At 44.3% G+C, this 25,374-nt stretch overlaps 1 protein-coding gene across 1 annotated transcript; it reads left to right on the forward strand.

The window, feature by feature from the left end:
* The first annotated feature begins 19,171 nt into the window (after positions 1-19,171).
* On the forward strand, positions 19,172-23,584 carry LOC139241241 (histone H2B-like). The gene is made up of 2 exons (XM_070869895.1): positions 19,172-19,238; positions 23,268-23,584. The coding sequence occupies exons 1-2, from the start codon at positions 19,172-19,174 to the stop codon at positions 23,582-23,584; spliced, it is 384 nt and encodes a 127-aa protein (XP_070725996.1).
* The last annotated feature ends 1,790 nt before the right edge of the window (positions 23,585-25,374 follow it).

Here is a 25,374-nt window from a genome sequence, read left to right on the forward strand (position 1 = left end):
GGAGCTCTTTATCCCTCTGTTTCAGGAGCTCCGAATCCCTCTATTTCAGGAACTCTTTATCCCTCTGTTTCAGGAGCTCCTTATCCCTCTGTTTCAGGAGCTCCTTATCCCTCTGTTGCAGGTGCTCCTAATTCCTCTGTTTCATGAGGTCCTTATGCCTCTGTTTCAGGAGCTCCTTATCCCTCTGTTTCAGGAGCTCCTTATCCCTCTGTTTCAGGAGCTCTTTATCCCTCTGTTTCAGGAGATCCTCATCCCTCTGTTGCAGGTGCTCCTAATTCCTCTGTTTCAGGAGCTCCTTATCCCTCTGTTTCAGGAGCTACTAATTCCTCTGTTTCAGGAGCTCCTTATCCCTCTGTTATGGAGTTCCTTATCCCTCTGTTTCAGGAGCCCCTTATCCCTCTGTTATGGAGTTCCTTATCCCTCTGTTTCAGGAGCACCTTATCCCTCTGTTTCAGGAGCTCCTAATCCCTCTATTTCAGGAACTCTTTATCCCTCTTTTTCAGGAGCTCCTTCTCCTTCTGTTGCAGGAGCTCCTTATCCCCCTGTTTCATGAGCTCCTTATAGCTCTGCTTCAGGAGCTCCTTATCCCTCTCTTTCGGGAGCTCCTTATCCTTCTGTTTCTGGAGCTCCTTATACCTCTGTTTCTGGATCTCTTTAATCCTCTGTTTCAAGAGATACTTATCACTCTGTTCCTGGAGCTCCGTATCCTTCTGTTCCTGGAGCTCCTTATCCCTCTGTTTTTGAGGAGCTCCTTAACCCTCTCTTTCTTGAGTTCCTTTTCCCTCTGTTTCTGGAGCTCCTTATCCGTCTGTTTCTGGAGCTCTTTATCCCTCTCTTTCATGAGCTCCTGATCCCTCTGCTTCAGGAGCTCCTTATCCCTCTGTTGCAGGAGCTCCTAATTCCTCTGTTTCAGGAGCTCCTTATCCCGCTGTTTCTGGAGCTCCTTATCCCTCTGTTTCAGGAACTCCTTATCCCTCTGTTTCAGGAGCTCCTTGTCCCTTTGTTTCAGGAGCTCTTTATTCCTCTGTTACAGGAGCTCCTAATTCCTCTATTTCAGGATGTCCTTATCCATCTGTTTCAGGAGCACCTTATCCCTGTTTTGCAGGAGCACCTAATTTCGCTGTGGCTGTAACTCCTTTTCCCTCTGTTTCTGGAGCACCTTATCCCTCTGTTTCAGGAGCTCCTTATCCCTCTGTTTCAGGAGCATCTTATCCCTCTGTTTCAGGAGCTCAAAATCCCTCTGTTTCAGTAACTCCTTATCCCTCTGTTTCTGGAGCTCCATATCCCTCTGTTTCATGAGCTCCTTATCCTTCTGTTGCAGGAGCTCCTAATTCTTCTGTTTCAGTGGCTCCTTATCCCTCTGTTTCAGGAGCTTGTTTTCCCACTGTTTCTGGAGCTCCTTATCTCTCTGTTTCAGGAGCTCCTTATACCTCTGTTTCAGGAGCTCCTTAACCCTCTCTTTCTTGAGTTCCTTTTCCCTCTGTTTCTGGAGCTCCTTATCCGTCTGTTTCTGGAGCTCTTTATCCCTCTGTTTCAGGAGCTCCTGATCCCTCTCTTTCTCGAGTTCCTTATCCATCTGTTTCTGGAGCTCTTTTCCCTCTGTTTAACGAGCTCCTTATCCATCTCTTTCAGAAGCTCCTAATTCCTCTCTTTCAGGAGCTCCTTATCCCTCTGTTTCAGGAGCTTCTTATCCCACTTTTTCAGGAGCTCCTTATCCCTCTGTTTCAGGAGCTCCTTATCCCTCTCTTTCTCGAGTTCCTTATCCATCTCTTTCTGGAGCTCTTTGTCCCTCTGTTTAACGAGCTCCTTATCCATCTCTTTCAGAAGCTCCTAATTCCTCTCTTTCAGGAGCTCCTTATCCCTCTGTTTCAGGAGCTTCTTATCCCTCTTTTTCAGGAGCTCCTTATCCCTCTCTTTCTCGAGTTCCTTATCCATCTCTTTCTGGAGCTCTTTGTCCCTCTGTTTAACGAGCTCCTTATCCATCTCTTTCAGAAGCTCCTAATTCCTCTCTTTCAGGAGCTCTTATCCCTCTGTTTCAGGAGCTCCTTATCTCTCTGTTGTAGGAGCTCCTTATCCCTCTGTTTCTGGAGCTTTTTATCCGTTTGTTTATGGAGCTTTTTATCCCTCTGTTTCACGAGCACCTTATCTCTCTGTTGTAGGAGCTCCTAATTCTTCTGTTTAAGGAGATCATTATCCTTCTGTTTCAGGAGCTCCTTACCCCCCTGTTTCCGGAGCTCCTTATCCCTCTGCTTAAGGAGCTCCTTATCCCTCTGTTTCATGAGCTCCTTATTCCTCTGTTTCAGGAGCTCCTTATCCATCTGTTTCCGGAGCTCATTATTCCTCTGCTTAAGGAGCTCCTTATCCCTCTGTTTCAGGAGCTCCTTAACCCTCTCTTTCTTGACTTCCTTTTCCCTCTGTTTCTGGAGCTCCTTATCCGTCTGTTTCTGGAGCTCTTTATCCCTCTGTTTCAGGAGCACCTGATCCCTCTCTTTCATGAGCTCCTGATCCCTCTGCTTCAGGAGCTCCTTATCCCTCTGTTGCAGGAGCTCCTAATTCCTCTGTTTCAGGAGCTCCTTATCCCGCTGTTTCTGGAGTTCCTTATCCCGCTGTTTCTGGAGCTCCTTATCTCTCTGTTTCAGGAGCTCCTTATCCCTCTGTTTCAGGAGCTCCTTGTCCCTTTGTTTCAGGAGCTCTTTATCCCTCTGTTGCAGGAGCTCCTAATTCCTCTATTTCAGGATGTCCTTATCCATTTGTTTCAGGAGCTCCTTATCCCTGTTTTGCAGGAGCTCCTAATATCGCTGTGGCAGTAACTCCTTTTCCCTCTGTTTCTGGAGCACCTTATCCCTCTGTTTCAGGAGCTCCTTATCCCTCTGTTTCAGGAGCACCTTATCCCTCTGTTTCAGGAGCTCAAAATCCCTCTGTTTCAGGAACTCCTTATCCCTCTGTTTCTGGAGCTCCATATCCCTCTGTTTCAGGAGCTCCTTATCCTTTTGTTGCAGGAGCTCCTTATCCCTCTGTTTCAGGAGTACCTTATCCCTCTGTTTCTGGAGCTCCATATCCCTCTGTTTCAGGAGCACCTTATCCTTCTGTTGCAGGAGCTCCTAATTCTTCTGTGTCAGTGGCTCCTCATCCCTCTCTTTCAGGAGCTCGTTTTCCCACTGTTTCTGGAGCTCCTTATCTCTCTGTTTCAGGAACTCCTTATACCTCTCTTTCAGGAGCTCCTTATCCATCTGTTTGAGGAGCACTTTGCCCCTCCGTTGCACGAGCTCCTAATTCCTCTGTTTCAGGAGCTCCTTATCCGTTCTGTTTCTGGAGATCTTTATCCCTCTGTTTCTGGAGCTTCTTTTCCCTCTGTTTCAGGAGCTCCTAATTCCTCTGTTTCAGGAGCTCCTTATCCCGCTGTTTCTGGAGTCCCTTATCCCTCTGTTTCAGGAGCTCCTTGTCCCTTTGTTTCAGGAGCTCCTTTTCCCTCTGTTGCAGGAGCTCCTAATTCCTCTATTTCAGGATGTCCTTATCCATCTTTTTCAGGAGCTCCTTATCCCTGTTTTGCAGGAGCTCCTAATTTCGCTGTGGCAGTAACTCCTTTTCCCTCTGTTTCTGGAGCACCATATCCCTCTGTTTCAGGAGCTCCTTATCCCTCTGTTTCAGGAGCAACTTATCCCTTTGTTTCAGGAGCTCAAAATCCCTCTGTTTCAGGAACTCCTTATCCCTCTGTTTCTGGAGCTCCATATCCCTCTGTTTCAGGAGCTCCTTATCCTTCTGTTGCAGGAGCTCCTAATTCTTCTGTTTTAGTGGCTCCTTATCCCTCTGTTTCAGGAGCTCTTTTTCCCACTGTTTCTGGAGCACCTTATCCCTCTATTTCAGGAGCTCCTTATCCCTCTGTTTCAGGAGCAACTTATCCTTCTGTTGCAGGAGCTCCTAATTCTTCTGTTTCAGTGGCTCCTTATCCCTCTGTTTCAGGAGCTCGTTTTCCCACTGTTTCTGGAGCTCCTTATCCCTCTGTTTCAGGAGCTCCTTATACATCTGTTTCAGGAGCTCCTTATCCATCTGTTTCAGCAGCACTTTGCCCCTTCGTTGTAGGAGCTCCTAATTTATCTGTTTCATGAGCTCCTTATCCCTCCGTTGCAGGAGCTCCTAATTTTTCTGTTTCAGGAGCTCCTTATCCATCTGTTTCAGGAGCGCCGACTCCCTCTGTTTCATAAGCTCCTTATCGCTCTGCTTCACGAGCTCCTTATCCCTCTGTTTCTGGAGCGCCTTATCCCGCTGTTTCCGGAGCTCATTATACCTCTGTTTCTGGAGCACTTTATCCCTCTGTTTCAGGAGCTCCTTATCCCTCTGTTTTACGAGCTCCTTATCCCTCTGTTTCTGGAGCTTCTTTTCCCTCTTTTTCAGGAGCTCCTTATCCCTCTGTTTCAGGAGCTCCTTATCCATATGTTTCTGGAGCTTCTTTTCCCTCTGTTTCAGGAGCTCCAAATTCCCCTGTTTCAGGAGCTCGTTATCCCTCTGTTTCAGGAGCTCCTTATCCCTCTCTTTCTCGAGTTCCTTATCCATCTGTTTCTGGAGCTCTTTTCCCTCTGTTTAACGAGCTCCTTATCCATCTCTTTCAGAAGCTCCTAATTCCTCTCTTTCAGGAGCTCCTTATCCCTCTGTTTCAGGAGCTTCTTATCCCTCTTTTTCAGGAGCTCCTTATCCCTCTGTTTCAGGATCTCCTTATCCCTCTCTTTCTCGAGTTCCTTATCCATCTCTTTCTGGAGCTCTTTGTCCCTCTGTTTAACGAGCTCCTTATCCATCTCTTTCAGAAGCTCCTAATTCCTCTCTTTCAGGAGCTCCTTATCCCTCTGTTTCAGGAGCTTCTTATCCCTCTTTTTCAGGAGCTCCTTATCTCTCTGTTGCAGGAGCTCCTTATCCCTCTGTTTCTGGAGCTTTTTATCCGTTTGTTTATGGAGCTTTTTATCCCTCTGTTTCACGAGCACCTTATCTCTCTGTTGTAGGAGCTCCTAATTCTTCTGTTTAAGGAGATCATTATCCGTCTGTTTCAGGAGCTCCTTACCCCCCTGTTTCCGGAGCTCCTTATCCCTCTGCTTAAGGAGATCCTTATCCCTCTGTTTCATGAGCTCCTTATTCCTCTGTTTCAGGAGCTCCTTATCCATCTGTTTCCGGAGCTCATTATTCCTCTGCTTAAGGTGCTCCTTATTCCTCTGTTTCACGAGCTCCTTATCAGTCTGTTTCAGGAGTTCCTTATCCCCCTCTTTCAGGAGCTCCTTATCCCTCTGTTTCAGGGGCTCCTTAATCCACTGTTCTTGGAGCTTCTTATCATTCTGTTTCAGGAGCTCCTTATTGCTCTGTTTCCGGAGCTTCTAATTTCCCTGTTTCTACAGCCCTATTCCAATTCCTCCTTTTTATGAATATCCTAACTCCGCTGTTTTCTCAGCTCCTCCTTCTGTTGTATCTGGTGCACTTAATTCCACGTGTGTACAGCCACTCACCTGAAGTAATGGAAAGCTGATGGCACATTTTCAACATTGTCCATCTGGTTGCATAGGCAGGACTAGTGGTGAAGTGGACATTCTTGCAGAATATTTCTGTTTGGATGCAAAAAGCCCTAAATTGAATGCCTAACGTTGCTGCAAACGGGAGAGGAGGTGGTGCAGAGTTTAAAGCAAATAACTGCTAAACCATTGTGATCTGAATGAGTGGTTCCGGATCCCATAATCGTCCTTAATGTATTTAACGAAGGAATCCACTTGTTGATTTGTAAATGAACTTAAACCTCATGGCCAAATTTGCCTTTTACTGTCAATGATGCTGCACTTTTGTCATGTCATGTCTCAAATTAATTTAGGGCCTGAAATTCCGGCCTCACTGTGTTTTACGGAATACATACGCAACCGGCAAGGACCCACAAAAGCCCTTCTTTGGCGTACGGGATGCATGCACTGAAAACCATGTTTCCAATGTCAAATTCTTGCTTGACACATCCAACGCTTCTTCAGGAGAAGGATATTCGCATGGGTGAGTATGCACTATTTGCCTATCTATTGCCCAGCGAATGTCCTTAAATGTCTTGCGCCTGGGAAAAGCAGGTGCATCGACTGCTTTTATCAGCGTAAGAGATTTAAAACATAAAAAAATAAAAACATATACAAATAAAATGCAATAACATTTTTATGTTAAAAACCCTGTCCACTATGGTAAGTTTATTTTAAACTCTAAATTCCAAACTTTTTTAAAAATGCGAAAAATATATTTTTTTCTAACACATTTATAAACTTCAATTTAAATTAATATTAAATATGCGAGATGTTGTTTTTTAAATTTTTATGTGTGTTTGGGTGATGGGGCGTTCTCATTCGTAATAATGAGAACCCCTACTTCCGGAGATGCAATTATTATGAATGCGAATCCTGTACCTTCATTGGCTGTCCAGAGCCACGTGATTCCAGCTTCTCCCTCCGCATCTCCAAGACCTGAATACGCTGCGAAGGGCGGGAAGAGAAGGCCTCAGAAGCGGACTGCTGGAGGGCGCAGGAGCAAAAGGTAGGTGTGGAACCTGATTCCTGTTTTCAGTCGAGCGCCTGGGGGAAGCCGAGCACAGTGACTTCAGGCCCAATATATACATCAAAGGGAACATCTATGTTTTTATGTTCTTACTCGCAAGGCTATGGAGAGGGGGACTAATTTGATCGCTCTCTCAGAGACACAGCACAGCCACGTTGGTCCGAAAAGCTTTCTTCACTATCGTCAGAATATGTCGTTCTAATATAGAATGGGTTGCGCACTTTACTGTCGGCGGCTCGTTGGTCCAGGTGTATGGATCTCTCTTTGGGATTTTCACAGTGGAAATGCGAGAGGTCCCGGATCATTCTGTGTCGGTCTAAACCGATTTGCTGTCATTCCAGGATCATGCTGTGTCTGTTTCTAAAGAGATTTGCTCTCAGTCTCGGGTCATTCTGGGTTTGTTTAAAACGAAAGAACTCTCGGTCCAAGATCATTCTATATCTGCTTCAGAGGGATTTGCATTCAGTCCCGGAAATTTATGTGTCTGTTTAAAAGGGATATGCTATCAGTCCCGGATCATTCTGTGTCTGTTTAAAAGGGATGTGCTGTCTGTGCCAGATTTCAAATTTCAAATTTCAAAAACTGCCTTTGGAGTGTATAGGAATTTAAGTTTGTTGCTGAGTTTGTGTAAGAGAGCGAGTGATTGCAAACGTGTTGTGGGAATTTGCTGGACATTTAATATCATGTGTGAAAAAAGGCATTACGTGGAATTGAAGCCGATTTGATTGAATACTCCTTCGAGGATCTTACAGAAGAACAATCTGATGTGGGATCTTGCCATTTCACATCTGAAAAAATGCAAAATTCTCAAGTTAGAAACATACAGATTTTAGCCAGGGTTTGCGTGTGGGCTTTGAGACATGATGACCTTAATCACCTTATTTTCAAATTCAAATCAAAACAGGACAAGACAAGACAGGACTCACTGACTGACTTTGTTTATATATATATATGTGTGTGTGTGTGTGTGTGTGTGTGTGTGTATACCTATATACAATGTATATATTCCCGCTTTTTAAATTTCACAATAAATGTTCTTTTTCTGTTCTGCCTGCACTGGAATCTATTGCACTTGTCCATTTTCACAGCACAAGGAGCTGCTGTCGGATCCTAACATTGCACAACTGAAAAACAGCAGACAGACACACGTCACTTTAAAAGATCACCATTGCATCCCACATCTTCCCTCGTGGCTTGTCTTCCACCATGGGCTGACTGTGTCTGTCGGTATTTACTGCGTGCACACCCTTGTGTTCAATGCTAGCCATCCAGACACACAGCCTTCGTTCAGTCAAAACATAAATAGATGATTAATTAATGATATAATTATTTAAGAAAATCAAATTAAATTTTTGTTAAATAAAAATCATATGTATTCATTTTTTTAAATTATGTATATATATTTTAATAAATTGGTTTTTTGTCTGGGTTGGTTTTACGTCCCTCCCTCCTTCCTGCCTGTCTATCACCTGTGGCATCAATCAGCGTCCCAGCCCCGCGTGGTCCTAAGCACCATGCTCACTGACGCACTGCACAATTGCCTTCAGGAATGATAGAAATCTCACTTTATTCTTTGAAAAGGAAACTGCTGTCAGTCAAGGGTCATTCTGCACTTGGGTAAAAGGGACGTGCTTGCAGTCGCGGATCATTCTCTGTCTATTGAAACGGGATGGTTGTCCGTTGCCGTTCATAATCTGTCCCTTTCAGACGTATTTTCTCATAATCCCGGATCATGTTTTATAGTTTAGAAGGAGTGTGATTTCAGCTGCAGTGTCCGAATTGTTAAACTGTTGTGTTCCAAATGGGGTTGCTGCGCCGGTGAGCACCCAAATCGCAGTGCATCTGTTCATTTACTCGAAATATGCTCATCTTTTTCGAAATCCATTCCTTTATACAGCAGTTGGCCCGAGTTGCTCCCAATGTACACAACAACACATTTGGCGCAAATGGCAGAGACCGCGTGGCCTAATCGCGAAGTTATCAGAAGATTGCAGGTTTGAGTCCTGCTGCGGTCAATTAGACCGCTCTGTGAAATTTGTGATTTTGTATTGCTGGGATTCTGCCGAAAAACCAATCATCTCGTACAGTCACTCACCAGAAGTAAAGCAAGGCTGTTTGCTTTAAGAATCTAATCGCACGTTTTCATCATTGTCGATCCGGTTTCACGGGCAGAGCAAGCTTTGCACTGGATTTTCTTGCACTTTATTTCTGTTGCATAAAAAAGCGGGAAATTGAATGGTTGACGCTTTGGTGAGTGAAAGACGAGGTTGCCGAGAGGTTAAGGCGAGCGACTGCTGAACCGTTGTGTTCTGCACGCATGGGTTCGTAATCCCAACCTCGTCGTTATTGTGTTACAACATTGAGCCCCCGGTCGTTTGTTAATCACATTTAACCTCATCGCCAAATTCCCCTTTCGCGAACAAGAATGCTGCACTTTGCTAATATCATGTCTCAAATTAATAATATATTCGTCAAAGGGATGACATTTGTAGGACTATGGAGAGGGGGACTAATCAGATAGGTCTGGAGGGACAGCACACGCACGGTGCGCCGAATATCTTTTCTCACAACCGTCAGAATCTGAGAGCTACGCTCTTCACTCTCAGCGGCTCGTTGATCTAGGGGTAGATTCTCGATAAGCGATGGTCACATTTGAAATGCGAGAGGTGCCGGGTCCAAATCCTGGACGAGCCCCGCCAGTTTTTACTCAAATTTCCGCTTCTCACAGCCACTCGACATGTGAGAAAACAAACATATTTCACATAAAAACATGTGATTTTGCGCCGATGATCCCACAGCGTCCAAATCCCAGAGCAAAGTGAAACCCGCCAAACAGAGTAAAGTTAAAGTATCTGAGACGTACTCGGCTCTGTGACTGGTTGCATCACCTAAACCCGTGTTTGCATCCCGCCATTACTTGATCAGTATATCTTCCTGTCATACGCATAAGCTCACCTCAATTGGGATACGCATACATTCAGCGTCAATCACCACCTCTGCCCTGAATATCAGTGCATCCTGTTTCTCTTGAGCTGATAACATATGAAAAGCTGTGTTTTGAATTATTCTCTTGGCTGCCGAATTCAAACCGGACAGGAAATCAATCCGGGCTGGCCAAGCTGCCTGGTCTGATTAAAAGGCGTTGAACCCTATATTGCAGGCATGTTGTTCATTATGTTCAACGTATCAGATCATAGCCACCGCTCCCATTTTCTGGTAATGGTTCTGCTGTTCCCACTAACACCTCCTCTGGACCATCCTTTGTTACGTTATTGCCCGATTACCACCCACTTTGCCTTTCTCCATTGTGCCATGTATTATTTAATCACTCCTGCGTTCCGCTGTATCACAGACGTTCCCATTTGACGTTTCCCACTGCGTATTTTTCCAGGCGCTATTTTTGTTGAAAAAATCTGTAATCTTTAACTTTTTCCTAAAATATCGGAATGATTGTCCGACAGAACGTGAATCCGGGTTCCTCATCTACAGAATCTGCACGACCTGCCGGGTTTGACACAATTATCTGTTTTTATTCATTCTGTTTCCGTGTCCCTTTTAAGAGGATGTGCTGTCTGTCTGGGATCATTCTCTGTTTGTTTAAAATGGTGTGCTATCAGACCCGCATCATTCTGTGCCTGTTTAAAAGCGATGTGCTGTATGTCCCAGATTCCAAATTTCAAATTTCAAAACTGCCTTTGGAGGGTGCAGGAATTTTAATTTGTTTCTTTGTTTGTGTAAGCCAGAGTGTGTTCAAACGTGCTGAGCGATCCTCCTGTCATGTGAGAAAAATGCATTACATGCAACTTGAAACCGCACTGATTTGATTGAACACTCCCTCGTGGACTCTCTGACGGTAGAAGAATCTGCTGTGGTACTTTGCTATTCCACATCTGAAAGAAGGGAAAATACACAAGTTAGAAATATAGCGATATTAGGCAGGGCTTGCGTGTGGGCTGTGTGACATGATGACATCCTCCATCCTTATTTTCAAATTCAAAACAAATCAAATCAAGACAAGACAAGCCAGAACTCACTGACAGACTGTGTGTATACATGTATATATATATATATATGTATACATGAATTCAATCTGAACTTTTTAACTTTCACAATTAATGTGCTTTTTCTGTTCTGCCTGCACTGGGCTCTATTACATTTGACCACTTTCACCGCACAAGCAGCTGCTGCCAGATCCAGCAGAAACACACACGCGACTTTAAAAGATCGCCTTTGTCGCCCACATCTTCCCTCGTGGCTTGTCTTCCACCATGGGCTTACTATGTTTGGGTATTTATTTACTGCACCCCTCATTTCCAATGAAATTATTCTGCTCACACAGCCTTCGTTCTCTCAAAAAATATATCCAGATAATGATTCAATTATTTATTTATTTCAAACAAATCAAATTCAATTAGTTAAAATAAAATTTAAATGTATTTATTTTCTTAAAATGTCAAATATATATACATGTTTCAGTGTGGGCTGGTTTTACGTCCCTCCCTCCTTCCTGCCAGTCGATCACCTGTGGCTTCAATAACCGTCTCTGTCCCGCGTGGTCCTGTGCCCCACTGCACAATTGCCTTCAGGGATGATAGAAATCTCACTTTATTCTTTTAAAAGGGAACTGCTGTCAGTCAAGGGTCATTCTGCATCTGGGTAAAAGGGATGTCCGTGCAATCCCGGATCATTCTGTGCCTGTTTAAAAAGGCTGGTTGTCAGTTCCGGTTCATAATCTTTCCCTTTAAAACGGATTTTCTCATAAACCCGGGTCATCCTGTATTGTTTAAGAAGGAGTATGATTTCAGCTGCAATGACCGAATTGTTAAACTGTTGTGTTCCAATTTACATTGGGCTTGCCTGCGCCGGTGCGCACCCAGATCGCAGTACATCTGTTCATTCACTCAAAATATGCTCATCTTTTCCTAAATACACTCCTTGATGTTGCAGTTGCCCCGAATTTTCTCCCAATATATACAACAACACAATATACGCTGATGGCAGAGGTCGCGTGCTCTCAAGGATAAGGCGTCTGTCTTCGATTATAATAGCGAAGTTATCAGAAAATTGCAGGTTCGAGTCCTGCAGCGGTAAACTGAGCTCGCTACATGAAATGTTATGTTTTTTGTTGTGATTCTGCCGAGAAACCAACCATCTCTTCCAGGCACTCATCTGAACAAAGGAAGGCAGTTTGCTTAAAAAATCTCATGGCAAGTTTTCATCATTGTCGATTTGCATGCACGGGCAGAGCAAGCTGTGAAGTGGACTTTCTTGCACATTATATTTGTTTGGAGACAAAATGCAGGAGATTGAATGGCTGACAATGCGCTGCACAAGTGACGAGGTGGCCGAGAGATTACGGCGATGGACTGCTAATCCATTGTGCTATGCACGCATGGGTTCCAATCCCATCCCCATCCTCATCGTCGTTGGCTTACAGCTTTGACCTCGTTTTGTCAATCACATTTAACCTCATCGCCAAATTCCCCTTTTACTTTCAAGGATGCTGCACTTTCCTCAAGTCATGTCTCAAATTAATAATATATTCATCAAATGGAGAACAGTTGCAGGACAATGGCGAGGAGGACTAATTAGATAGGTATCTGAGAGACAGCACATGCACGATGGGCCATAATATATTTTCTCACCACCATCAGAATCTGAGAGCTGCGCTTTTTACTGTCGGCGGCTCGTTGGTCCACGGTTATGATTCTCGCTTAGGAATGATCACATTTGAAATGCGAGAGGTCTCGGACCAAATCCCGGACGAGCCCCGCCATGTTTTACTCAAAGTTCCGCTTCTCACTGCCACTCGACATGTGAGAAAACAGACGTATTTCACGTTAAAACCTGTGATTTTACGCCGATGTTCCCTTAGCATCCAAATCCCAGAGCAAAGTGAAACCCGCCAAACTGAGTAAAGTTAAAATATCTCAGAGGTACTCGGCTCTGTGACTCGTTGGATAACCTAAACACGTGTTTGTTTCCGGCCAATACTTGATCAGTATATCTTCCTGTCTGTCCGCATAAGCTCACCTCAATTGGGATAAGCATACATTCAGCGTCAATCTCCACCTCTGCCCTGAATATCAGTGCGTCCTGTTTCTCTAGAGCTGAAAAGATGTGAGAAGCTGCTTTTTGAATTCGTCCCTTGGCTGCCGAATTCAAAGCATACAGGAAATCAATCCGGGCTGGTAAAGCTGCCTGGTCTGATTAAAAGGCGGTGACACCCTGTATTGTAAGCATGTTCTCGTCTTCTGGCCTCAACATTAGGTTCAAGGTATCGGATGATAAGCACCGCTCCCATTGTCTGGTAATGGTTCTGCTATTCCCACTAACACTTCCTCTGGACCATCCTTTGTTACGTAATTGCCCGATTACCACCCACTTTGCCTTTCTCCATTGTGCCATGTATTATTTAATCACTCCTGCGTTCCACTGTATCACAGACGTTCCCATTTGTCCTTTCTCGCTGCGTATTTTTTCCAGGCGCTATTTTTGTTGAAAAAATCTGTAATCTTTAACTTTTTCCTAAAATATCCGAATGATTATCCGACAGAACGTGAAACCGGATTCTTCCTCCACAAAATCTGCACGACCTGCCGAGTTTTACATATGTATCTGTTTTTATTCATTCTATTTCCGTGTCCCTTTTCAGGGGATGTGCTGTCTGTCCGAGATCATTCTCTGTTTGTTTAAAATGGTGTGCTATCAGACCCGCATCATTCTGTGTCTGTTTAAAAGGGATGTGCTGTCTGTCCCGGATTTCCAATTTCAAATTTCAAAAACTGCCTTTGGAGGGTGTAGGAATTTTAGTTTGTTTGTGTGTTTGTGCAAGCCAGAGTGTGTTCAAACGTGCTGTGCGATCTTACTGTCATGTGAGGAAAATGCATTACATGCAACATGAAATCGTACTGATTTGATTGAACACTCCTTCGTGGACTGTCTGACGGTAGAAGAATCTGCTGTGGGATTTTGCTTTCCCACATCTGAAAGAAGGGAAAATACACAAGTTAGAAATATAGCGGTTTTAGCCAGGGCTTGCGTGTGGGCTGTGTGATATGATGATATCCTCCATCCTTATTTTCAAATTCAAATCAAATCAAACCAAGACAAGACAAAACAAGACATGACTGACTGACTGACTTTGTTTATACATGTATAAATATGTGTATATTTATATGTAATCCCAAATTTTGAACTTCCAAAAGAAATATGCTTTTTCTGTTCCGCCGGCACCGGGCTCTATTACATTTGACCTCTTTGACAGCACAAGCAGCTGCTGTCAGATCCAGCAGAAAGACACACGCGACTTTAAAAGATCGCCTTTGTAGCCCACATCTTCCCTCGTGACTTGTCTTTCACCATGGGCTTACTGTGTTTGGGCAATGATTGACTGCGCACCTCATTTCCAATGAAATTCTTCCAGTCACACAGCCTTCCTTCAATCAAAAAATATATAGATTTTGAATCAATTATTTATTTATTTAAAACAACTCAAATTCAATTTTTTTTAAATAAAATTTAAATGCATTTATTTTCTTAAATTGTTAAATATATATATATTTCAATTTGGGCTGGTTTTACGTCCCTCCCTCCTTCCTGCCTGTGGCTTCAATAACCGTCTCTGACCCGCGTGGTCCTGAGGCCCAATACACAATTGCCTTCAGGGATGATAGAATTCTCACTTTATTCTTTTAAAAGAGAACTGCTGTCAGTCAAGGGTCATTCTGCAACTGGGTAAAGCGATGTCCTTGCAGTCCCGGATCATTCTGTGTCTGTTTAAACGGGCTGGTTGTACATTCCGGTTCATAATCTTTCCTTTGAAATGGATTTTCTCATAAACCCGGGTCATCCTGTATAGTTTGAGAAGGAGTATGATTTCAGCTGCAATGACCGAATTGATAAACTGTTGTGTTTCAATTTACATTGGGCTTGCCTGCGCCGTGCGCACCCAGATCGCCGTGCATCTGTTCATTCACTAGAAATATGCTCATCATTTCCGAAATCCTGTCCTTGATGTTGCAGTTGCCTCGAATCTGCTCGCAATATGCACAATAACACAATGGATGGTGTTGGCAGAGACCGCGTGGCCTAATGGATAAGGCGGCTGACTTCGGTTATAATCGCGAAGTTATCAGAAGATTGAATGTTCTAATCCTGAAGCGGTCAACATAACATGCTTTAGTGAAATTTTACATTCTTTGTTGTGATTCTGCCGGGAAACCAACCATCTCTTCCAGTCACTCACCTGCAGCAAAGGAAGGCTGTTTGCTTAAAGAATCTCATGGCAAGTTTTCATCATTGTCGATCTGCATGCACGGGCAGAGCAAGCTGTGAAGAGGACTTTCTTGCACATTATTTCTCTTTGGATACAAAAAGCAGGAGATTGAATGGATGACGATGTGTTAAAGCAGTGCCGAGATGGCCGAGAGGTTAAGGCGATAGACTGCTGATCCATTGTGCTCTGCACGCATGGGCTCGAATCCCGTCGTCGTTGGCTTACAGTTTTGACCTCGTTTTTTCAATCACATTTAACCTCATCGCTAAATTCCCCTTTTACTGACAAGGATGCTGTACTTTCCTCATGTCATGTCTCAAATTAATAACGTATTCGTCAAAAGGAGAGCAGTTGCAGTACAATGGCCAGGGGCACTAATTAGATAGGTATCTGAGAGACAGCACATGCACGATGGGCCTAATATCTTTTCTCACGAGCATCAGAATCTGAGAGCTGCGCTTTTCACTGTCGGCGGCTCGTTGGTCCACGGTTCTGATTCTCGCTTAGGAATGATCACATTTGAAATGCGAGAGGTCTCGGGCCAAATCCCGGACGAGCCCCGCCATGTTTTACTCAAAGTTCCGCTTCTCACTGCCACTCGACGTGTGAGAAAACAGACATATTTCACGTTAAAACGTGTGATTTTGCGCCGATGTTCCCTTAGCATCCAAATCCCAGAGCAAAGTAAAACCCGCCAAACTGAATAAAGTTAAAATATCTCAGAGGTACTCGGCTCTGTGACTCGTTGGATAACCTAAACCCGTGTTTGGTTCCGGCCAATACTTGATCAGTATATCTTCCTGTCTGTACGCATAAGCTCACCTCAATTGGGATAAGCATACATTCAGCCTCAATCTCCACCTCTGCCCTGAATATGAGTGCGTCCTGTTTCTCTAGAGCTGAGTAGATGAGGGAAGCTGCCTTTTGAATTCGTCCCTTGGCTGCCGAATTCAAAGCGGACAGGAAATCAATGCGGGCTGGCAAAGCTGCCTGGTCTGATTAAAAGGCGGTGATACCCTATATTGAAGGCACGTTCTCGTCTTCTGGCCTCAACATTAGGTTCAACGTATCGGATGATAAGCACCGCTCCCATTGTCTGCTAATGGTTCTGCTGTTCCCACTAACACCTCCTCTGGACCATCCTTTGTTACGTTATTGCCCGATTACCACCCACTTTGCCGTTCCCCATTGTGCCATTTATTATTAAATCACTCCTGCGTTCCGCTGTATCACAGACGTTCCCATTTAACCTTTCTCACTGCGTATTTTTACCAGGCGCTATTTTTGTTGAAAAAATCTGTAATCTTTAACTTTTTCCTAAAATATCGGAATGATCATCCGACAGAACGTGAAACTGACTTCTTCCTCCACAGAATCTGAACGACCTGCCGAGTTTTACATATTTATCTGCTTTTAGTCATTCTATTTCCGTGTCCCTTTTAAGGGGATGTTCTGTCTGTCCGAGATCATTCTCTGTCTGTTTAAAATTGTGTGCTATCTGTCCCGCATCATTCTGTGTCTGTTTAAAAGGGATGTGCTGTCTATCCCGGATTTCCAATTTCAAATTTCAAAAACTGCCTTTGGAGGGTGTAGGAATGTTAATTTGTTTGTGTGTTTGTGTAAGCCAGAGTGTGTGCAAACGTGCTGTGCGATCTTACTGTCATGTGAGAAAAATGCATTACATGCAATTTGAAAACGTACTGATTTGATTTAACACTCCTTCGTGGACTCTCTGACGGTAGAAGAATCTGCTGTGGGATTTTGCAATTCCACCTCTGAAAGGACGGAAAATACACAAGTTAGAAATATAGCGATTTTAGCCAGGGCTTGCGTGTGGGCTGTGTGATATGATGACATCCTCCATCGTTATTTTCAAATTCAAATCAAATCAAACCAAGACAAGACAAGACAAGACATGACTGATTGATTGACTTTGTTTATACATGTATAAATATGTATATATTTATATGTAATCCCAAATTTTGAACTTCCAAAAGAAATATGCTTTTTCTGTTCCGCCGGCACCGGGCTCTATTACATTTGACCTCTTGCACAGAACAATAGCTGCTGTCAGATCCAGCAGAAAGACGCACGCGACTTTAAAAGATCGCCTTTGTAGCCCCCAACTTCGCTCGTGGCTTGTCTTCCAAAATGGGCTTACTGTGTTTGGGTATTGATTGACTGCACTCCTCATTTCCAATGAAATTCTTCCCGTCAAACAGCCTTCCTTCAATCAAAAAATATATAGATTATGAATCAATTATTTATTTATTTAAAACTACTCAAATTCAATTTTTTGAATACAAATTTAAATGCATTTATTTTCTTAAAATGTTAAATATATATATATTTCAGTCTGGGCTGGTTTTACGTCCCTCCCTCCTTCCTGGCTGTGGCTTCCATAACTGTCTCTGCCCCGCGTGGTCCCGAGGCCGAATACACAATTGCCTTCAGGGATGATAGAAATCTCACTTTATTCGTTTAAAAAAGAACTTCTGTCAGTCAAGGGTCATTCTGCATCTGGGTAAAAGGGATGTCCTTGCAGTCCCCGATCATTCTGTGTCTGTTTAAACGGGCTGGTTGTCAGTTCCGGTTCAGCACATGGGATTGGGGGTAGTGTGCTGACATGGATTGAGAACTGGTTGTCAGACAGGAAGCAAAGAGTAGGAGTCAATGGGTATTTTTCAGAATGTCAGGCAGTGACTAGTGGGGTACCGCAAGGTTCTGTGCTGGGGCCCCAGCTGTTTACATTGTACATTAATGATTTAGACGAGGGGATTAAATGTAGTATCTCCAAATTTGCGGAAGACACTAAGTTGGGTGGCAGTGTGAGCTGCAAGGTGGATGCTATGAGGCTGCAGAGTGACTTGGATATGTTAGGTGAGTGGGCAAATGAATGGCAGATGAAGTATAATGTGGATAAATGTGAGTTTATCCACTTTGGTGGTAAAAACAGAGAGACATACTATTATTTGAATGGTGACAGATTATAAAAGGGAAGGTGCAACGAGACCTGGGTGTCATGGTCCATCATTCATTGAAGGTTGGCATGCAGGCACAGCAGGCGGTTGAAAAAGCAAATGGCATGTTGGCCTTCATAGCGAGACATTTGAGTACAGGGGCAGGGAGGTGTTGCTACAGTTGTACAGGGCTTTGGTGAGGCCACACCTGGTGTATTGTACACAGTTTCGGTCTCCTAACTTGAGGAAGGACATTCTTGCTATTGAGGGAGTGCAGCGAAGATTCACCAGACTGATTCCCGGAATGGTGCGACTGACCTATCAAGAAAGATTGGATCAACTGGGCTTGTATTCACTGGAGTTCAGAAGAATGAGAGGGGACCTCATAGAAACGTTTAAAATTCTGACGGGTTGAGACAGGTTAGATGCAGGAAGAATGTTCCCAATGTTGGGGAAGTCCAGAACCAGGGGTCACAGTCTAAGGATAAGGGGTAAGCCATTTAGGACCGAGATGAGGAGAAACTTCTTCACCCAGAGAATGGTGAACCTGTGGAATTCTCTACCACAGAAAGTAGTTGAGGCCAATTCACTTAATATATTCAAAAGGGAGTTAGATGAAGTCCTTACCACTCGGGGGATCAAGGGGTATGGCGTGAAAGCAGGAAGGGGGTACTGAAGTTTCATGTTCCGCCATGAACGCATTGAATGGCGGTGCAGGCTAGAAGGGCTGAATGGCCTGCTCCTGCACCTATTTTCTATGTTTCTATGTTTCTATAATCTTTCCCTTTGAAACGGATTTTCTCATAAACCCGGGTCATCCTGTATAGTTTTAGAAGGAGTATGATTTCAGCTGCAATGACCGAATTGTTAAACTGCTGTGCTCCAATTTACATTGTGTTTGCCTGCGCCGGTGCGCACCCAGATCGCAGTGCATCTGTTCATTCACTCGAAATATGCTCATCTTTTCCTCCATCCAGTCCTTGATATTGCAGTTGCATCGAATCTGCGCCCAATATACACAATAGCACAGTGGATGGCATTGGCAGAGGCCGCGTGGCCTAAAGGATAAGGCGTCTGACTTGGATTATAACTGCGAGGCAATCAGAAGATTGCAGGTTTGAGTCCTGCAGCGGTCAACTTAGCTTGTTGCGTCTCTTCCAGTCACTCACCTCAAGTCAAGGAAGGCTGTTTGCTGAAAGAATCTCTCACGACACGTTTTCATCATTGTCGATCTGCATGCACGGGCAGAGCAAGCTGTGAAGTGGACTTTCTTCCACGTTATTTTTGTTTGCATACAAAAAGCAGGAGATTGCATCGCTGACGATGTGTTAAAGAAGAGACGAGGTGGCCGAGAGCTTAAGGCGATGGACTGATAATGGGCTCTGCGCAATGGGTTCGAATCCCATTCTCGTCGTCGTTGTCTGACAGCTTTGACCTTCCTGGTCGTTTTGTCATTCACATTTAACCTCATCGCCAAATTCCCCTTTTACTTACAAGGATGCTGTACTTTGCTCATGTCATGTCTCAAATTAATAATATATTCGTCAATAGGATAACATTTGCAGGACTATGGAGAGGGTGACGAATTAGATAGTTCTCTGAGGGACAGCACAAACACGATGGGCCGAATATCTTTTCTCACTACCGTCAGAATCTGAGAGCTACACTCCTTACTGTCGGCGGCTCGTTGGTCAAGTGCTATGGTTTTTGCTTTAGGATGATCACATTTGATATGTGAGAGGTTCGCGGACGAGCCCCACCATTTGTTACTCAAAGTTCCATTTCTCACAGCCAGTCGACATGTGAGAAAACAGACATATTTCACATTAAAACGTGTGATTTTGCGCCGATGTTCCCACAGCATCCAAATCCCAGAGCAAAGATTTAATCCCCTTCCCACTGAATACTGCGGACAGACATGGTCACCTTGGTAACGGAATGGTCATTCTGTCATCACTTTCTAAACAATAGCACACAAGACAATGGGTCATCAATAAATGGTTACTGAATTAAACACTCTGCAATTACATTGTAAATAATAGGAAATAAAATGCTGGATAATAGCTGGTGCAGAAAGTAGGTAATCTCTCGCAAAGATTAAGAATGATGTGTTTTGTTTACACACACACACACAAGCACATAGCAACGACTCTGTGCATTTTTTTCAGTTGTTCTACTTAACCTGATGCAATTTATTTCTTAGGACTTTAGGAACCTGCGGGAAGCCATTCGGCGGTATTTGCTGTTTCAGTATCTCAAGATATAGCGCGCCGTTGCTCCTCCCACTGCCCGGGTGAATGGGGCACTATTTAAAGGGACAGGGACTCTCATTTCTCTGCCTATTTATACTTGAAGGATCAGTCCAGTTTATCTCAGAGTGTTGTCGGACTTCACGAACAGAGCTCCGATTAACATTCGCTCCCTTCTGTATTGTCCTGTCATTGTAAAGCTGTCGATTCGAGTGACTTGAGCCTTTCTAAAATGGAACATTGTTTTTATAAACCATTTGACTTGCTTGTTTAATTGGGAAAAATTTCAGAATTGTGCAGTGTGAAGAAGGTTTTGTTTAAAGGTGGAGTAAAATGTGTTTCAAACTTTTCTTTCCAACCCTCCATCAACCCCCCAAATTGTAGAACTATCTGCAATACTGACTGGGAAGTTCCCAAGTTCGGTCCTTGGTCTGGGCTGTTAGTTGATCTCAGCCAAGGCAGCAGTTCAGGGTTTATAATTGTCCTCAGTACCACTGGGCTAATTATGAGTAAAAATTAGCCACTACCCTTGCTCTTGATACTGATCCAGTGACATCAATTTGGAGGTTTGTGGATGTCATTTGGAGGTAGGATTGGATTCGGCTTTGATGCCTACCACGGTGGAAATCCTGCTGACACTCTGTGAGTCGACTGATGGTGAAGCACCAGAGCTTAACAAATTTCTGTGGAATTGCACCCAGCCAGATTTAGCACTTCCTGGAGAAAGTAACTCGCAGTTGATTTTAGACCGTAAGGATGGAGGGAGACTCTCTAGAATAAGGCTTTTGCATCTTGGAGGGACAGAGGCGACAGAATGTCCTATAGAATCTAGATTTGTCTATTCTGAATTTATATCCTGAACTTCAAGTAACAACTTTTGTAACCTACATTTGCAGTGTATTAGAATGGGAGGATCTGCAACTTGGTAACTCAAACCAAACATCACATCAAGATTTGAGAGATTCACCAGATTCATCAGGATCACCTTATCATCAGCCTTTGGAAAAACACCAATCACAGCGGTGAGAAACAGGACACATGTTCTGTGTGTGGATAGAACTTCAACCATTCGTCAACCTCTGAGACTCGTGTGCCCAGCTGATTAAACACTGTAAATGTGGGGACTGTGGGAATGGATGCAGATGTGCGTTCGGTGGAAACACATCAGGGAGATGCCATTTACCAGCTGAGTGTGGAAAGAGATTCAGTCTCTCATCTCACCAACTGACATTCGAGGACTTAGATAACAGACTTTCTCCTGTGAATATAGAGCTGTGTTATTGTGCCATGATGTTTTTACTTGTTCATCTAGTTGACTGTAAAACTTTGCCAATTAGTTGATGTGTTCAGTTTACTTGTAGATACTTAAAAAAATACATTTCCTGAGTGGATTCAAATTTAAATTGAAACCAGCTTTGCAGGTGTGATACCCTACTCACACATTGAAGGTGAGAGAGATGCTGTGAACACACGAGAATTCCAGTATCGGTAAGTGATTAACAGACTGGATTTTGTGTTTAATGATCCTGGGCGTGTTAGCTATCCCGACTCTGGACATCAATGCACTCTGGACGGTATGGGGAACTGGGACTTGTCCTGAGAGTAACCAAAGGTCTGAGAACTGATACAATCTAGAGTTAGAAAGCAGTAAAGGCGCAAAATGAAGCAGTCGATAACAAGACATCAATTTGTTTCCTCTTATCATGGAGACATCAAGTATCGACACACTGTGTTATTTGAATTATCAAAAAATAAACTCCATCCCAGTTTTATGGGTGATTAACATCAGCAGAAACAAATGCCAACTCACAGAATGAACACGATTCAGTTAGGATGTGATTAACAGCAGTAATGACAGTAGAACCCAACCCCTGCAGCCACTTTCGAACTCGCAATACAAATGACTGTGTAAATCCCTTCCCACACTTCCCCAGTGCAAACTCGCTGGAGTTTCAGCAGATCAGATGACTGAGTGAAACCTTGGCCGTACACAGAGCAGGTGAATGGTCTCTCCCCAGTGTGACTGCGATGATGGATTTCTAGATCAGACGGGAAACTGAATCCCTCCCTACAGTCTCCACATTTCCATGATTTTTCCATGGAGCAGGTGTCCTTGTGTCTCTCCAGGTTGGACGATCAGTTGAAGTTTCGACCACACACAGAATACGTGTAGTTTCTCCCCGCTGTGAATGGTGCGATGCTTTTCAGGCTGTGTAACTGGTTGAAGCTCTTTCCACAGTCAGTACACTGGAACATTCTCATGCGGAAAGGTTATGTGTGTCTCACTGATGTTTGAAATATTTTTCCACAAACAGAACTGAAAAATGTTTCTCCTTCCACATTCAAAGGCAGATGGTATTTATCATTTCCAGTTTACATGGTTGGGTAAGTACGCAAAGTGAGAATAAAATAAATGAGCTGCTGATTTTCTCTGCTGATCACTGGGCATTTTGTGCTGGCCCAATAGGGTGAACCCGGGCTGGCCCAATAGGATGTGCCTGTGTAAGCCAATAGGGTGAGCCTGGGCTGGCCCAATAGGGTTAGCTTGGGCTGGTCTGACACAATAGGGTGAGGCGTGCTGGTCCAGGTTCACCAGACAACTATCAGAACAACAAGGCTCCCTTTCAGGGGCCTCTGAGCTGGACATAAACATGTGATCAATCAAACTGTCAGATATCCTGAAGCCCCGCCCACCCTTTGTCCCTGCACAAAGGACCGTGCATGCGCCATGAGACCGCCCTGACCAATATGGCGGGGCTGAGCACACTCCCACCACCTGGGGAAACAGTTTTACTCGTTGGAGTTCGAAGGATGAGGGGTGACCTTATAGAAACGTTTACAATAAGAAAAGGGATGGACAAGATAGAGGCAGAGAGGTTGTTTCCACTGGGCGGGGAGACTAGCACTAGGGGACACAGCCTCAAAATACAGGGGAGCCAATTTAAAATCGTGTTGAGAACGTGTTTCTTCTCCCAAAGGGTTGTGAATCTGTGTAATTCTCTGCCCAAGGAAGCAGTTGAGGCTAGCTGATTGAATGTATTCAAGTCACAGATAGATAGATTTTTAACCAATAAGGAAATTAAGGGTTACGGGGAGCGGGCGGGTAAGTGGAGCTGAATCCATGGCCAGATCAGCCATGATCGTGTTGAATGGTGGAGCAGGCTCGAGGGGCTAGATGGCATACTCTTGTTCCTAATTCTTATGTTCTTATGTTCTTATTAGTTACTGCCAAGAAAGGCACCAAGAAAACGGTCCCTAAAGCACCACCGAAGAGCGGCAAGAAGCGCAGAAAGTCGAGGAACGAGAGTTACCCCATTTACATCTACAAAGTGATGAAGCAGGTTCACCCCAACACCGGCCTCTCCTCCAAGGCCATGTGCATCATGAACTCGGTTGTGAACGATATTTTGGAGCGTATCGCTGGTGAGGCTTCCTGCCTGGCCCATTACAACAAGCGCCGCACCATCAGCTCCTGGGAGATCCAGACCGGCGTGCACCTGCTGCTGCCTGGGGAACTGGCCAATCACGCCGTGTCGTAAGGGACAAAAGCGGTGCACAAGTACACCAGCTCCAAGTCAAACTGCCCGCTGTCCTGAGAGATGAAACCCAAACACAACGGCTCTTTTAAGAGCCACCCACAACCTCTCTGAAAGAGCTGCACAAACGCATCTCCCTTTAAACTTAACTCACTAATTATTTCCTGAACAATTGTGTGAGAACCTTTGGAGTTCCAGCTGTAGATTTAGTTTTGAATTCTCAGATAAGCAGCTTCACTCTCAGACCTGTTCATTTACACCGCCTGCCGAATTAAAAGCATGTTTAGTGGCTGAGACTCAGATTTCAGTCTCACATTCTCTCCCGCAAGTACTTGTCAAATTAATTTTTCAATTCCTATTGTGGCAACCCGACACTCCCCGCAGTATAACAATCCAGAAAGGGAGTTCTTATATCGATTATAACTGGGGCAGTTTGAACACTCTGTCTAATATGTCCTTACTGTACAGTATAAATGCAGACGAGGCCCATACTTGAGAGAAGGTCACTCTGTGGTCAGTAACATTTATTAGCCAGCACTGAAGTGATGATAATGGGTGGAGCTTCCCCTTTTATACCTGAAAGTTCAGGTTAGGAGTGTCTCCCACAAGTGCACCTCCTTATGGTCAATGTTCTCACGGTGTACAACTTAGGTCAGTTTATACATGGGTTACAATGACAGTTGAATATATGATATCACCTCTCCCAAAGTCTTATTGGCATCATTGGTTAAGTCTCTCTGGTGGTTTACGCTCCATTGCAGAGCGCCTGAGTTGGGGCTCCAGTTATTGGGCGTTGGCCTGAGTGTCTGCTGATTGTGGTGCCTCAGGCCTGTCCGGACTGCCCACAGTGACTGGGCTCTCCTCCGCTTGATTCCGATATTCAGTCACCTGTGGAGGAATGAACTCGATATCGTGTTCTTTCTCTGCTTCTTCTATGGGGTTGTTGAACACTCTTTTTGTTTAATCCACGTGTTTGCGGCAGATTTGTCCATTGGTAACTTTAACTATCAGAATCCTTTTACCCTCTTTGGCAATCAAAGTGCCTGATAGTTGTTTAAGCCCTGCAGCGTAGTTGAGGACAAAGACAGAGTCATTGACATCAACACATCGCGCCCTCGCATTCCCGTCATGGTAGTCACATTGTGACTGGCGCCTGCTCTCAACAATTTCTTTCATGGTGGGGTGTATAATGGATAACCTGGTTTTGAGTGTCCTTTTCATTGGCAGCTCTGCGGGTGGAACCCCTGTGAGCGAGTGTGGTCGGGATCTATTGGCCAACAGGAGGCGTGATAAGCGGTTTTGTAGTGAACCCCTTGGATTCTGAGCATCCCCTGTTTGATTATCTGCACTGCTCGTTCCACCTGACCATTTCAGGCCGGCTTGAATGGTGCCGTTCTGACATGGTTGATACTATTTCCTGCCATGAAGTCCTGGAATTCAATTCTTGTAAAGCACGGGCCATTGTCGATGACCAAGGCGTCCGGTCGACCATGGGCAGAGAACATTGCACGTTGACTTTCTACCTTGGCGGAGGATGTGCTTGAATTGAGAATGTCACACTCGATCCATTTGAAGTACTGCAACCAAAAACATTTTTTCTCATGAAAGGACCTGCGTAGTCCACATGGATACATGCCCATGGTTTGTCGGGCCAGGATAAGGGGCTAAGGGGGGACTTCCCTGGGCGCATTGCCCAGCTAGGCACACGTGTTGCATCTGTGAACACAACATTCCAGGTCTGCATCTATCCCTGGCCAAAAAACGTGTGACCTGGCAATTGCCTTCATCATGAC

Source organism: Pristiophorus japonicus, unplaced genomic scaffold, assembly GCF_044704955.1.
Source record: "Pristiophorus japonicus isolate sPriJap1 unplaced genomic scaffold, sPriJap1.hap1 HAP1_SCAFFOLD_100, whole genome shotgun sequence".
In the NCBI taxonomy this organism is placed as follows: Eukaryota; Metazoa; Chordata; class Chondrichthyes; family Pristiophoridae; genus Pristiophorus; species Pristiophorus japonicus.

What these genes read in the sequence shown, in the direction of transcription:
- LOC139241241 (XM_070869895.1), top strand. Translation starts at nt 19,172, where the DNA reads ATGGGCTCTGCGCAATGGGTTCGAATCCCATTCTCGTCGTCGTTGTCT. An exon ending in TGACAGCTTTGACCTTCCTG is followed by an intron (nt 19,239 to 23,267) that starts GTCGTTTTGTCA and finishes TGTTCTTATTAG; the next exon opens with TTACTGCCAAGAAAGGCACC.